This window comes from Macaca nemestrina, chromosome 1, assembly GCF_043159975.1.
Source record: "Macaca nemestrina isolate mMacNem1 chromosome 1, mMacNem.hap1, whole genome shotgun sequence".
In the NCBI taxonomy this organism is placed as follows: Eukaryota; Metazoa; Chordata; class Mammalia; order Primates; family Cercopithecidae; genus Macaca; species Macaca nemestrina.
In genome coordinates this window covers 210,076,937-210,091,924 of record NC_092125.1, presented here as the reverse complement: position 1 = coordinate 210,091,924, position 14,988 = coordinate 210,076,937, and the positions used below count along the sequence as shown (strand labels likewise).

Here is a 14,988-nt window from a genome sequence, read left to right as displayed (position 1 = left end):
TCCTTTATATCTAATGCAAAGTTAAATACTTATCTTGGGGGTTATATCCTAGTATGTGTTTGGTGAGGCAGAGTAAACAATTTAATATAACTCTAGTATATTACAGTCACTGCACAATAAACCAGTTTATTACAGATTAAAACAAATCATTTTTTCATTATTTGTAATAATGTGATCAAATACTGGATACTTTTAAATGGCAGATAACCACACAATTACTTATCTTTGATAGTATATTGTGTTCTATAATTACATTGATACGAATGGTATAAAATATTGTTATGAATAATATACCTCAAACAAAGCAATGAGGCCATACTGTAATGATTCACTAGATTGTGCTCAGTAGACATTTACTGAAAAAGGGAAAAATCTATTTTTCTCCTCAATTATCCAGGACAATGATTTGCCCATAGTAAGGGCTCAATAAATATTTGCTGAACATACTGACTAGGAAAGAGGTGAGAAGAGATGGGCCCTCTTAGCTGGATGTCAAATATAATTGGAATTTACCTGGGAAGGAGAGTACTTAAAGAAAGATGTAAACTGCATGTGGTGTATACAAGTAAATAAACACAGATGCCAACAAAGCAAATCATTAAGCAGAAAACACTGGCACCAAAATAAACAAAGGCAAGATTTGCCAATAATGGCAAAAATGGAACTTTTATATTGGACCATACCTTTTCCCACCCAATTCAGTTTGAGACAGACCAACAGAGGCACTGTAAGAGACTATGGCTGTCTTCCTTGATATTCAGACATCCTAGTTTCCAATAATTTATTATGGACCTGTTACCCATGAATCAATATAAACCTATTCATATTTAGGGATTAGTTTCCACAAGTACAAAGTTGAATTTCCTTTTATTTGTCCTAAAATGCTTACTTTCAAACTTGAAGGGACTTCAATTATTCCATGTAGTTTTCGATAACATTCTTTTATCTTTTCAGACCAGAGTCAAAATATTCGTACAGTATTCATACTGCAGCACCTTCCACCCACCCTTTGGTCGCTTGAACTGCCCTTCTTTGGTTCTTTTTCCGCTTTCAGATCTTTCTTGAAGTGTAGTAAGCAGAACTGTACTGGGTATTCCAGCTGCAGTTTGGTCTTAAATAAAAGAAGGATGTTTGTCAGTTTGGTTTTCTTTATTCTTCTCTGTGGTATACAGGATTTTGTTAGTTGAACTGGATGTAGCAGCTTACTGGGCCAAATTTTCAAGAGAATAATACAATAGTTCCCAGGTCTTTCCCCTGGGATGTAACTTAACAGCTCATACTCTATGTAGCACCTTTCCTCTCTCACTGAAGCATTATCTCTCATTTTTCTTCTTGCTTACTTGGCTTCAAAAAAAAAAAAAAAAAAAATGCAGAGAGATCTTAAGCAAAAGGAGAGGTGAAGTGTGTCAGCCCTCATTTGAGTATTGATATAACCATTCTATTTATTACTGAGCCCAGTACCACATACACAGTACATACACTCAGTAAGTGGGGGACTCAACTACATCACCCAAAACTAACATAAAATACTATGTAAAGATCCTCATCAAGTATCAGTAGGATCCAAACTACCATGGGTTCAACTGTAATATAGTCCTTTTGAAGCTGTTAGGTGTGTCACTTTAGGAACATACAAGGTTCTCAATAGTCCAAGTCTAAAAATAAGTTGACACAAGTAAAAATAAAAATGAAATTAGGCCTTCAAGTTCTATACAGAAAATGAACAATTTCAATGAGCTATCTCCTCAATCTACTTCTCTCAAATTATAGTCTGTAAAACAAACAACACCCACCCCCACCCCCCCAAACTAAGGACCAGGCCTTGGCTTAAATCCTGGCTCTGCCTTATAGTCTTTTCTTTGTGCCTGTTTCCTTATCTTTGATATGGGGAAAACAAAAGTATCTTTCTCACAGGGTTTTGTGAAGAGTGAGTGAGTTAATACATAGCCTTTTCAAGTGTCTGGCACATCATGAATACTTAATAAATTAGCTATAATTGTCATCAAGTAGATAGAATTTGAACCACAAAATACCTAACTAACCTACTTCCCCAAAGAGGTTATCACTTAATATTAGCTGCTCATCAACATTCAATTCAAATTGATTTAAAATCATGTCATAAACGTTAAGTCCCAATGCATCTTGTTTACGAAGAGGGAGAGCAGAATTACTGGTCCAAATTTCATCTTAACATACTACCAAATAACCTCTTAAGTTAGTTAACCCAAGAGGCTCAATGAGCAATCATGAAACAACTTTGATATTACACAATGAATTTTTAACTACTGTGTAAAAGATGTACCTTTCTGGCAAGTTCTATCATTTCCAAAGTAAAAGTTAGTTGTGCCTAGTGCAACACTGATTAAAAATATTCCTAAATCTATAAAGGACTGTTTCCATTGTTATTTTAGAATCATATTCAATACTGTAATAATTCCAGTTAATCGTATTTCCTTCATTTTGTTTTTATTATAGCATGTTTGCTTAATTTACAGCAAGCAGAAAATAAGCTGGGTCTTGTTTTGATCCAAACATTGATGTTTTAAAGGTTGTACACAATATTTGTTAAAAAGAACATATAAAAATACCTTTTTAGAAGCCTCTATAAGAAAGAAAATACAAAGTTTAACCCCACAACTTTCCTCTTTGCTAGAACTGCAAACTACTGCTACAGTTTTAAATAGACTTTTTGTTGTTTAAACTATACATCCAGGAAAATCTAAAAAAATTAAAGAAACGTGCATATAAATGATTGCATAGCAGAACATGAACATTAACTGCAAACAGTAAAGAAATGAAAGTTAGAAATACTATCAAATATACAAAGGTTCTAGAATCAATCCTTTAAACACATTCCACAAACAGTATTTAAAATCCATCGTTGTATTCTTTACAGGCAAACCCTAGATTACTAAAACCAAAATTGAAAAAAGTAATCCTCTAAAAGGAATCGCTTCTCCATAATTCTCACTTATATCTGTAAGCAAGCAATCTGAGATTTTTAAAGATGCTAGCTTTTTATTCTGAAATGAAATTGGACATGTCAAGTCACTTTTGTCCCCAAAACGATCTTTCAGAGAAATACTAGAAATTATAAATGGTTAAGGGTATTACTTCATTTTTAGTCAGGTACTACACTGATAATCGAAAGCTCAGAAGATGTGACTCTTGCTTAAAACTGACTAATCCTTTTTCCCAAATTATCTTAAATTTCATGGCACCACAGAATCACCTAGAGTGAGTGTTGTCTTTCAACTTGCCTCGAATTAAATAAACTGAGGTGTGAAAAGCAGGCCTCCCTCACAAAGAGGTAGGCAAATTTTGATACAAATGCACGAGCGAAGTGCTGTAAGCATCAAAATTTCAGTTTTTACACTATGCACACACACAAAACCTACTTTGAAACAATTTACTTGTTTCTAACAGCAGTAAAAAAAACTAAGCAATATTATGGTCAATAACGCTCCTTAAACTTTAGAATAACTACATAAGAATATTCCTTTCTCCTTAAAATTATTTTTGCCATCATCGACCTGCTCAAATTTCAAGGTGAGTTTTTGTGTTTTCTATGTTCCAAATCTTCATAGGAACCAGAAAAAAAGCAGTGAAGGTTCCATGTTTCAGTCAACAACTCAATTTCCCAGCAGGCATCATTCCCCAAGACAGTGGGGTTAACAAAAGAACTAATCCACACTGCATCAAAAATAATTATCATTGGCCTAGACATCTGGTTTTGCTTTTTTGTTTTGTTTTGTTTTTGAGACGGAGTCTCACTCTGCTGCCCAGGCTGGAGTGCAGTGGCGTGATTTTGGCTCACTGCAACTTCCACCTCCTGGGTTCAAGCGATTCTCTTGCCTCGGCCTCCCGAGTAGCTGGGATTACAGGCATGTGCCACGATGCCCGGCTAATTTTTGTATTTTTAGTAGAGACGGGGTTTCATCATGTTGATCAGGCTGGTCTCAAACTCCTGCCCTCGTGATCCACCCGCCTCGGCCTCCCAAAGTGCTGGGATTACAGGTGTGAGCCACCGCGCCCGGCCAGGCCTAGACATCTTGACAAGACATAAAGGTCCACCCTGAACCTAAATGTGTCTGAGCAGTCAGTGTTGTACTGTGGCTACTACTTCACTTTTGTATCATTCTATCTTATTAGCAAGCTACATTTCTAGGTTAACAGTTCTACCAAATATGAATATGAAAGTTTATTTTTAATGAGACAATGTTGCAAATTATGGTCAACCAACATCTTTTCACCAAATACTTCAAGCATAAAAAATGAGAATCTTTACAAAAATATACAGAGACACCACAAATTGGTAGCTGCCCATAACATTAAACAAACTGGACTCTTAAGAGTGGCTTCTCAACAGCATATCATTTTAATTATAACCATTGCCCGGTACAGGGAAAACTAACAAGTGTTTTTTTAAGCATCATTGCAACATTGTATTCCTGATAATTTAAGTAAACCAAACTATGAGTAAATGAATGATACATGCCTAAAAATGACCATGGTTTATACTATCAGTGGCCACTGGACTTAGGACTAGTCCAAGACCTTGATCTAGATTTTGACCTAGACCTAGACTGTGATCTTGACTGAGATTTGGATCTAGGTGGTTCTTTTTTCCTTGATTCCTTTTCATATCTTGAGCCAGACTTATAATGTGTTTTGGAATCTGTTTTAGAGGTGCCTCTAGTTTTGGTGTGAGATGCAGACCTAGAACGTGATTTAGCCTTCATTTCTTTCTTGGGCTGGGACTTGGACCGTGATCTTGAATTGGATTTAGATCTTGAAAAAGATCGATTTCGGTGTTTGAATCTTTCAAAACAGAGGAGAGATATAATTAGAGTAAAAATTAGATTCTATATTAATCAAATTTGTTATTTTTAGAGCAAAAGTTCACTCTGAAATTAAAAAATATATGAGTCTTTTTCAAAGCAAAGTTATTTACCTATCATTGTCGGAATGGCTTCTGCTACGTCGTGGTCTTCCAGTCGGTCTACTGCTAAAAAGCATATCAGAAAAAGCGGTGACAAATATCTATTCATAGAGGCAAAGTTTCTAATTAAAAGCAAACCATAAAACTTTTAAAATAAAATGATACCATATTTTTTGTCTCAATGAAACAGTCAATATATATAATTAAAAGTATACAAAAAAGTAAAAAAAAAAATTAAATGCTAACAAATACATTTTTTAAACAGATCACTGTGCTACACAGCACACTTACTTTCTAGGACTATACGATCTTCTATAGTTGTAATCAAAAGACCGACTTCTTGATCTCCTCCTTTCATAACTTCGGCTTCTAGAACGTCTGTATCTGTCATAATCATCATAGCGTGAAGAACTGTACACATTCCTCCCTTCCTTGGCTTTCATCTGATTTGGTGCTAGGAAATACAAAGAACAGAAATACTTAGAAATATTAAAAACAGTATTAAAGCCCTCAATAAATAGGAAAAAAAATCCCTGCATCCCCTCTTGTATCCCAAACAGAGTATGTATGACCGGGTGGTGCCTCATGCTTGTAATCCCACTACTTTGGGAGGTTGAGGTGGGAGGATCCTTTGAGCCCAGGAGTTTGAGACCAGCCTGGAGCAACATGGCAATATCCCATTTTTACAAAAAATAATTAGCTAGACCTAGTGGCTTGCACATGTATTCCAGCTACCTGAGAGGCTAAGGGGGTAAGAGTTTGCAGCTGCAGTGAATTGTGATTACACCACTACACGCCAGCCTGGGGGTCAGAGACCCTGTCTCAAAAAAAAAAAAAAAAAAAAAAAATTTGCGTATGTTTTGGCTTTTGTTTTTTTTTGAGACGGAGTCTTGCTCAGACGCCTAGGCTGGGGTGTGGTGGCGCGATCTTGGCTCACTGCAAGCTCTGCCTCCTGGGTTCACGCCATTCTCCTGCCTCAGCCTCCCGAGTAGCTGGGACTACAGGCGCCTGCCACCTCGCCCGTCTAATTTTTTTGTATTTTTAGTAGAGACGGGGTTTCACCTTGTTCGCCAGGATGGTCTCGATCTCCTGACCTCGTGATCTGTCCATCTCGGCCTCCCAAAGTACTGGGATTACAGGCGTGAGCCACCGCGCCCGGCTGGCATTTTTTTTTTTTTTAACGTATTTTTATTCTTGAGACCAGGGTCTCGCTGTGTCATCCAGGCTAGAGTGCAGTGGCACAATCTCAGCTCACTACAACCTCCACCACACACCAGGTGAAACCATTCTCCTGCCTCAGCCTCCTGAGTAGCTGAGATTACAGGCACGCACTACCACACCCGGCTAATTTTTATATTTTAGTAGAGACAGGGTTTCACCATATTGGCCAGGCTGGTCTCGAATTTCTGACCCCAAATAATCCACATGCCTCGGCCTCCCAAAGTGCTGGGATTACAGATGTGAGCCACTGTACCTGGCCTGGAGTCTTTTTTTTTTTTTTTTTGAGTCGGAGTTTTGTTTTTGTTACCCAGGGCAGAGTGCAATGGTGCAATCTTGGCTCACCACAACCTTCGCCTCCTGAGTAGCTGGGATTACAGGCATGCACCACCACGCCAGGCTAATTTTGTATTTTATTTTTTGTGGAGACGGGGTCCCACTTTGTTGCCCAGGCTGGTCTCAAACTCCTGGGCTCTGGCAATCCTTCCACCCAGGCCTCCCAAAGTGGTGGGATATAGGCGTGAGCTACCACACCCAAGCATTTTACATTTTTAAATGGTTGAAAAAAATGAACCATATGCTGATTTGGAATGATCCTGCCACAGATTCCATTCATTAAGAACACAATTAACAAAATATTTATAGGTGGCCTATGAACAATGTGTAGCGTCAAAATGCAGTAATATATAATTACAGTTCTAAGACCCTAAGCAGAATAAGGCATTCCTAAATGCCTATAGACACTTCAGTTCTTATCTCATTCAATTCATTGAAGCAGATACTTTATGTATTGAAGTACATATAAATAACACAATGCATAACCAGGAATCTATTACCCAACTGAAGAACTAGAGTTACCAATATTTTATGTCTACTCAAGAGCTCCTCTTCTCCTCAGCAGCTATATATATATATATATATTTATTTATTTTTTTTTTTGAGACAGTATCTCGCTCTGTTGCCCAGTCTGGAGTGCAGTGGCACAATCTCGGCTCACTGCAACCTCTGCCTGCTGGGTTCAAGCAATTCTCCTGCCTCAGCCTCCTGAGTAGCTGGGACTACAGGTGCGCGCCACCATGCCTGGCTAATTTTTTGTATTTTTAGTAGAGATGGGGTTTCATCATGACCTTGTGATCCACCTGCCATGGCCTCCCAAAGTGCTGGGATTACAGGTGTGAGCCACTGCACCCTGCCGTTATTTTAATCTCTTAATTAGTATCTTGCCCAAGGTAACATAGTGGCTAAGCCAGAATTCAAACACAGGTCTATTTGACTCTAAAACCTGTACTCCTGCCTTGTAAGTATGAAGTGAACATCTGGTAAGCCTGCATAACCAACTTTCAGAAGAGTCCACATATATTTTAGGCATTCTCATTTCCACTTCCTACCTACACTTAACCCCAAAACTTTGTAATACATCTGGAAAATATGATGAAATATTCAAGAAATATTCAAGATACTCCATTTTCTTAAAAACGATCCGTTTGGGATCACGCCTGTAATCCCAATCCCAGCACTTCGGGAGGCCAAGGCGGGTGGATCACCTAAGGTGGGGAGTTCGAGATCAGCCTGGCCAACATGGTGAAACTCCGTCTCTACTAAAAATACAAAAATTAGCCAGATGTGGTGGCATGCACCTGTAATCCCAGCTACTCGGGAGGTTGAGGTATGAGAATCGTTTGAACTCAGGAGGTGGCGGTTGCAGTAAGCCGAGATCATGCCACTGCACGCATTCCAGCTTGGGCAACAGAGCGAGACTCTGTCTCAGAAAAAAAGAAAGAAGAAAGGAAAAAGAAAAAAGGCCGGGCGCGGTGGCTCATGCCTGTAATCCCAGCACTTTGGGAGGCCGGGGCGGGCGGATCACGAGGTCAGGAGATTGAGACCATCCTGGCAAGCACGCTGAAACCCCGTCTCTACTAAAAACAAACAAAAAAAACTAGCCAGGCGTGGTGACAGGCGCCTGTAGTCCCAGCTTCTCGGGAGGCTGAGGCAGGAGAATGGCGTGAACCCGGGAGGTGGCAGAGCTTGCAGTGAGCGGAGATCGCGCCACTGCACTCCAGCCTGGGCGACAGAACAAGACTCCGTCTCAAAAAAAAAAAAAAAAAAAAAAGAAGAAAAAAGAGATCCTTTTGGGTTTTGAACAGATACACAAATTGCTTAAATTCTTAAAAAAAAAAAATATCAAAACACTAAAAAAATAATGCTTCATACATATCAGGCATAAGGGTACTTACTCTTTCGATCCCCCTGGGCAAACTGGATTTCAATCTGCCGTCCACAAATCCACTTTCTGTCCAAATTATGTAAAGCATCTTCAGCATCACGAACATCCTCAAATGTGCTAAATGTTAAGGGGCTTGGGAAGTTTTGCAAACTTTGATAATGAATGAGAGTTCAGTTGGTATGTCTGGAACAATTCACAATCTCCCAATATTATTCCAGAAAATCGACCAGACCCCCACTCACTAGTTGGTGATTCAGTTGGATTCAGCCATTAACACTTCACACTATAAAAGCACTTGTGTTTTCCTAAGGCACATATTTGAAAACGTATGAATACATATTGCAGTAAAGTTATTATTGAAATAAGATCTGTTATAGCTGAATCACCAAGTTGTCCTATCCAAAAATTTTCCTAAGTTTTAAGAATTAAGTTTACAAAACAAAAAATAAAAACAAATGTCAGTTCTATGTTGTATGCTAAAATAAAAATTTCTTAAAATAAAACCAAACTACTGTCTTTCATATTTGTTTCAAATGAAAAAAAGAAAATGCCAATAGTTCTTGTGTAAGCAAGCAGTATATGCCTTACCTTACAAGAGACGAAAGCATTAACTTCAAATTTATTTTGCTGTTTTCTTTTTCATATATATCTACTACTACTATTTAACTGTCTTCCTTCCACTGCATGGGAAGACAAGCACGCTAGCCATTTGTGGGCATCAAGACAGAGTCAAGCAATACTCAAGACAATCACTATACCAAAAGCGTTATTACATCCATGCAGACTGTAAAAGCATGCTATCAAGAAACAGATCACTGTAAGGACTCCTAGACTGGAAAGCCCTAACCATGACCCTAAATTTACAACTTCTTGCAAAGAAATGGTTTGAGACTGGTTTCCAACTTGAGAATTTCAAGATATTATTTACCGGCCTTAAGCAGGAACTACTGGTACTTGTTTTTGATCTGAGAAGCTAAGCTGCTTGTCCTCCCTGGTCATGACAGCAATATTACTACGAGAACTCCTGGCTTTACATAGCTATTCTGTCCAAACCTAGCTCCTTTCCTAAAACCATCATTACAACAGAGACCAAGTATACATTCAAGGCAGGGTTTGATATAAATGGTTTGGAAAGAGCTAGGTTAGGTACAGGTTTTCATTCTATCCTAAAAATCATTATTCTAGTTTGCACATTTCTATTTCCTAAATTTGAGAGAAAACACAAGACTGCAGATTTAGAGAGGTGATTTAAAAAATCCCTGAAGTGATACACTCCTTTTTCGAGACCGATACTGGTATTCTTTTACTACAGAGATTAAAAGGTCTGCCTTACTAGACTTCCCACTTTTTGTTCTGAAAGGAATTAAGGACTGCAGGTTTCCAGCTCTCTCTTCCCGAGGCCATTATGAACAGATTAAATGGAAGGACAAGTTTTAAATAACTGGGGTTTCAACATGAAAAGGCAAAGGCTGATGGGGAGTTCAGAACCTTGAATACTGTAACTGAACATCCCTCAAGGTTAATGCAGCTGGGCTCTAAACTAATTAGAAGGAATAAGTTCACTTAACGGGTATACCCCAAGAGACAGAATATAATAAGTATAAAAAGGATTTATATTGAGAGCCATAAAAATTATTAATGAGAGCAGAGCATCCTCTCTGGGGCTACTTTCAAAAACAGAATCCTGGGCTGATGGCAAGTTTCTGCTTTATTCGGTAAGCCAGGGATAGGAAGAAAAGGCTATTGCAAATGGAGTCAGACAGAAGAGAAAGCAGCAGCAGAGGCAGCCAAGTATCACTCTGATGTCAACCATGGAGAAATTTGTACTTTATGGTCTTTTCAAAAATGAAATTGATAAGCCTGTTACTTATTTCTTTTCAACTATTTTAAGACCATAGACTTACTGAATAAGTATTTTAAAATTATCATTCTCCTTTAGATTGCTTTGAATTGCTAGCCTTTTCTGCCTCAAATACCACACACTCTTGAATCAAACTACTACTGACCTTGATTCCTGGGCCACCCAACACTAGGTAAAATCAGGTCTATGTTGTAAGCCAGAATGCACCGCTACCTTTATTTACTAAGCCAGATATAGCTATTACCTTCTCTGTAATGGAGCTTTGCAACCAATGCTTACAACTGTCCTTGATCACTGGCCCTGCAGGAGTAGCTTTTGGCTTTTTCCCTGTAAGTCTCACTAGGACTCCACTAACTTAAAAGTTTGAGGCCCACTGAATTTAAGCAGGAAGAATTTTTCCTAGTCTGAGGCCCACAACCCAAACCGTTGTTGCAGGCAGATGATCTCACTGAAAGGAGGAAGGTTACCTGACTCTGGGTCAGGGACCAGTCTCCCATAGGTCCCAGTTGGGTACCTATACCAGGGAGAAGGCCTCCTGCAACTCATTCAGGGCCAACTGATCATGTGTGCTAAAGCAGCGCAGAGCCAGCAGTCTTCACAGGGTTAAGATAAAGAAGTTAAGGGTTTGTGTGTGTCCCCAACGACCACTTTAAAATCTATATATAAACAGAATTTCTAGTGGCTCTGACCCTACAAGACCACCTGAGCTGTTTCTAAGTAGTCCCCAGTGCATGCACCTGTCTCTCCTTTAAGCAGGGCTCTGTGGCTTAACCCCAGAACCCCATGCTACTCCAAAGAGCACACTGCCTGCTACTCTGTGGCATCTGACCACCTGGTCCAAAACCAAAATATGCTGAATTTAATCTTAAGAATATACATCCTGTTACACTTTAACTTGATAAGAGAGTGCATTTATACAAGACCACAATCACAACATCAAAGGCCCACATAAATCAAGTTACAGGTTTTGTCACTAGACCAAACCAGAATAATTTTGAAAATTAACTGCTTACAAAACATTAAAAAAAAAAAAAGAAAAAAAAAGAAAAATAGTTATTCTGTAGGATACATCAGGTATGACTCCTTTAATCTTGGCCATCATTCAACTTCATCTTGACCTTTAACTCTTTAAGTGCTTGTCAGAAGGACTTGTCATGAGATGCTTGGCCAAATATGACAGATGGCTTTATCTTTAACTTTGAAAAACAACCTTTTCCCCCTTTTGTAGATAAAGCGAGGCTTTGTCTCCCATTAGGCTTGTCCTTCTTCCAGCTTTTCTTTATTTTTTCTTTTCCCAAACTCTCCCTTCTCTTCAAGCCTGATCCTTAAGAGGTCTTTGGCTTGTCTACTTGCCTTAAGTGTTGAACTCTACTCTAAAGGTTCTTTCATGCTTTCTCTTTGGGGTCGCCATAACTGTACAGCTTTACATTCTCTGAGGTAACAACAGAGGACAGCAAATTAGGGGACAATATTAAAGAAGTTTACCTCATTGTTATACAATTTGTTTTTGATCAAGTGATTCAAATTAACAAACAAGAATACCAAATTTTAATTGCTAAGCACAAGAACATATTAACTTTTAATGGACTTACATTAAAGGTAGTAGCAACCAGAGTGCATTCAAATTTAAATCACATATATAATCATCGACTTGAGTTTCAGAAGCATGAATGGGAATTTAAATATTTTACCATTTTTGGATTAACTTTAATAACGACAGCAATGTGTGAGTCAGAATTAATTTTCAAAAATTTGAAGACAGACATTAGAGGACAAAAAGAAACTACTTTTTAGATGTTACCACTTACATAAACTTGAATTTCAAACTTCAACACCCCTCACTAATCAGCCATCTGAAGAAAGGATATTGAACATAAGCAAATCCTCTTGGACGGCGAGTGTAGAAATCAAGTGGAACATACACATCAACTATAGGACCATAACGACCAAATTCACGCCGCAAGTCTTCAGACCTAAAACATCATAAAATTTTTATGTCCAAGTCCTTAAGATGTATAGGCAATATATCTTTCTGATGAAGGAAAGCTAGGATCCAAGAATTTGGAAGATAAAAATGCAGTTTACATTAGCAGGACAACAGCAGACATATGGTACAAGGGAATGACCACAATTTTTATCTACAGCCTTCGTTTTTCATAAAAGGTACAGCGGCATCAGGTTGTATATAAGCATTGGTTTTTTTTTTTTTTTTTTTACTTTATATTACAGCATCAAATCGACTCTAGTACTCTGAAAAATACCAAGCACTTATTTTTACTCCCCAATTTTAGCGACAGGTTTAGACACTTAACAATAGGTAAATATGGTCTGAAAAAGTCACAAATATCGAACTCCTTAAATGTCAAAATGACGTAAAAGGAAAATTTCTCTAGACGCTAACATAATTACTATTGCTTTCTTTCCTGCTTAAATTTAAGACAAAAGCAAATCACAAAGCTAGCAAAAAAAAAAAACCCCACAAAACACCAAAAACCCAAACCACTTATTTTTTGTGTGTAGATTCATTATTTGTGAAATAAGAAGCCTCATCTTGTAGTAAGAACTCTTCCAAAATAATCTGAAGGTAACTCGAAACAAGGGAATGGTGAGAACAAAGCCTATTTAAGGTAGGTCTGAATTAATCTAATTTAGCTGTCAACGTCCTAATGATCGAGGCTTCCCAAACCTCCCTTTTCAAAGGATGACCAGAATTTCCAGGAAATAAGAAAAACTACTCGCAACATTTAACTGGAAAAATCTAACTCCCCAAATCTCAACGCTCCCTTTCTCCAAACACCTCCAACTGATTAAAACCCCCAAATATTAATAACGGCAACAACAATAAAGATAAATAGTAGCAAGATTCCTCTCCTCGATCCCGTTATTTCACCTCACTCAAAAAAAAAATCTCTGGGCCAAGGGGGCGTGAACCTCGAAGAATGAACTTCAAATCAATGGGGGGGCTGCCGTCGGGTCGCGGAAAGGCCGCGGCAGGGGGCTGCGCGCTCGAGGAGGAAGCCGGGAGAAAGGGGCTGCGAACTGCGGAGAGGGAGGGGACCGAAAAACCCCGCCACGCGGCTCGGCGAGGGCAGAGGCGCCGCCCTCGCTCCCACGCGGCGGCTGAGGCCGGCAGCGCGGCCTAGTTCGGCGCCAAAGCGGGCGCGGGACCCGCCATCTTCACTCAGTCCCCTCCCCCGGCCCAGTGCCGCCACCACCACCAGGGTCCTCTCCGGGCGCCTGCGGCCTCCCCGCCTAGGCCCGGGGTACCTGCCTTGTACCTACCTGGTGTCGTCGGCCACGTTCCTGACGAACAGAGACGTGTTGGGGGGACGCAGGTAGCGGGACATGGCGGCTGCTTGTCTCGGCCGGGCGCGCTAACGGGCTCAGCAAACCGTCCTCGGCTCCGGCGGCCGAGCCTCAGACACACACAGCTAGAGGGCTCTGCTACGGCAACCGACTCTTCTCGCGAGACTTCACTCCCGCCTCCACTCCCCCCTCCTACCTCCGCGCAAAGTCGGGCCCGCAACGGTTCTTTCCCGCGAGATCACCAGGCTTGCGACTGCGCATGCGGAGGGCTGGCGCACGCGCCTCCGCCTCGGTCTCATTCACTGGCCTCTTGCGGTGCCTGTTACCTTCCCGCCCGTCTGTTCTTTCTTTAGGTCTTCATTTTCCCGCCCTTTTCTACCTTGCACTCTCCTTCATCCCCACCCCCAAATCAGGAAGCAGATGTTTTAGTCTCTAGGCCAAACTTTGCAGTTATTACTAAATGGACAGATTTTTAAACTATTTAATTCAGAGAGGCTGCCTTAAATTTCTCATTTGGTCCAAGTAAATGCCCTGCTTTTATTTTGCCTTGAATTTCCCGTTTGGTCCAGGTTATGCCCTGACCAGCAAAATAAGGATTTAAAGCTTCTTGTATTGAGTGTGTAAAGGAAGGAGGTGTGTGCCCTTGCGCAGAGCTGGGCCTGCCTCTCCAGTGCTTACAGCCCGCCTTTGCCCCTCACCCACACCCTGGCCATCTCCAGTTAGTCACGTATTTGGCTTCCAGCCTGGGTGGGACCAAACCTCACACTGTAGGTTCATTACTGTGGTCATTTGTAATGTATTGTTTGTTGCTGACGGCTTCCCGGGTATGCATCGGAGCTGTACTGCAGTGGTTCTCAAACTTTTTGGTCTCAGAACGCCTTTATGTTATTGTGGATTATGGAAGATTCCAAAGAGTTTTTTTTTTTTTTTTTTAAAGTGTGGGTTATACCTATTAATAAATAGTTAATGAGAACTTAAAATAGAGGAAACTTTGGCTGGGCTCGGTGGCTCATGCCTGTAATCCCAGTACTTTGGGAGGCCTAGGCGGGCGGATCACGAGGTCAAGAGTTCGAGACCAGCCTGACCAACACAGTGAAATCTCCTCTCTACTAAAAATACAAAAATTAGCTGGGCGTAGTGGCGCGTGCCTGTCATTCCAGCGACTTGGGAGGCTGGGGCAGGAGAATTGCTTGAACCCGGGAGGCGGAGGTTGCAGTGAGCCGAGGTTGCACCACTGCATTCCAGCCTGGGCGACAGGGCGAGACTCTGTCTCAAAAAAAAAAAAAGAAAACTTTGACTCACTCCACTACCCTTTATCACACATCACATCATGTACCCTCTGCAAAACTCCACGTTTGTAAGAGAATGAGCATGAAAATAGCAAATAATCTTTAGTATAGTTTTGACTTTGGAGGCCGTTTTGAGAGCCATTTCCTG

The 14,988-nt window shown here is 40.2% G+C and overlaps 1 protein-coding gene across 8 annotated transcripts; it reads right to left on the bottom strand.

The window, feature by feature from the left end:
- Nucleotides 1-848: 848 nt before the first annotated feature.
- LOC105494440 (serine and arginine rich splicing factor 10) lies at nt 849-13,725 on the bottom strand. Of its 8 annotated transcripts, XM_011762851.2 has the most exons (7): nt 13,528-13,725; nt 12,114-12,218; nt 8,395-8,498; nt 5,234-5,396; nt 4,955-5,008; nt 4,720-4,821; nt 849-1,111 (listed from the first exon to the last, which is right to left on the bottom strand). In XM_011762851.2, exons 1-7 carry the CDS (start codon nt 13,590-13,592, stop codon nt 1,051-1,053), a joined length of 654 nt encoding a protein of 217 aa, XP_011761153.1. In that variant the 5' UTR covers nt 13,593-13,725; the 3' UTR covers nt 849-1,050. The 8 variants fall into 8 exon arrangements, with proteins under 8 accessions (XP_011761153.1, XP_011761151.1, XP_011761150.1 ...); XM_011762849.2 differs by lacking the exon at nt 4,720-4,821 and having other exon boundaries at nt 4,955-5,005; nt 13,528-13,721; XM_011762848.2 differs by lacking the exon at nt 4,720-4,821 and having other exon boundaries at nt 13,528-13,719.
- Nucleotides 13,726-14,988: the final 1,263 nt, after the last annotated feature.

What these genes read in the sequence shown, in the direction of transcription:
- LOC105494440 (XM_011762846.2), bottom strand. Translation starts at nt 13,592, where the DNA reads ATGTCCCGCTACCTGCGTCCCCCCAACACGTCTCTGTTCGTCAGGAAC. An exon ending in AACGTGGCCGACGACACCAG is followed by an intron (nt 12,219 to 13,527) that starts GTAGGTACAAGG and finishes ATGATGTTTTAG; the next exon opens with GTCTGAAGACTTGCGGCGTG. An exon ending in TGCCCAGGGGGATCGAAAGA is followed by an intron (nt 5,397 to 8,394) that starts GTAAGTACCCTT and finishes TGTATTTCCTAG; the next exon opens with CACCAAATCAGATGAAAGCC.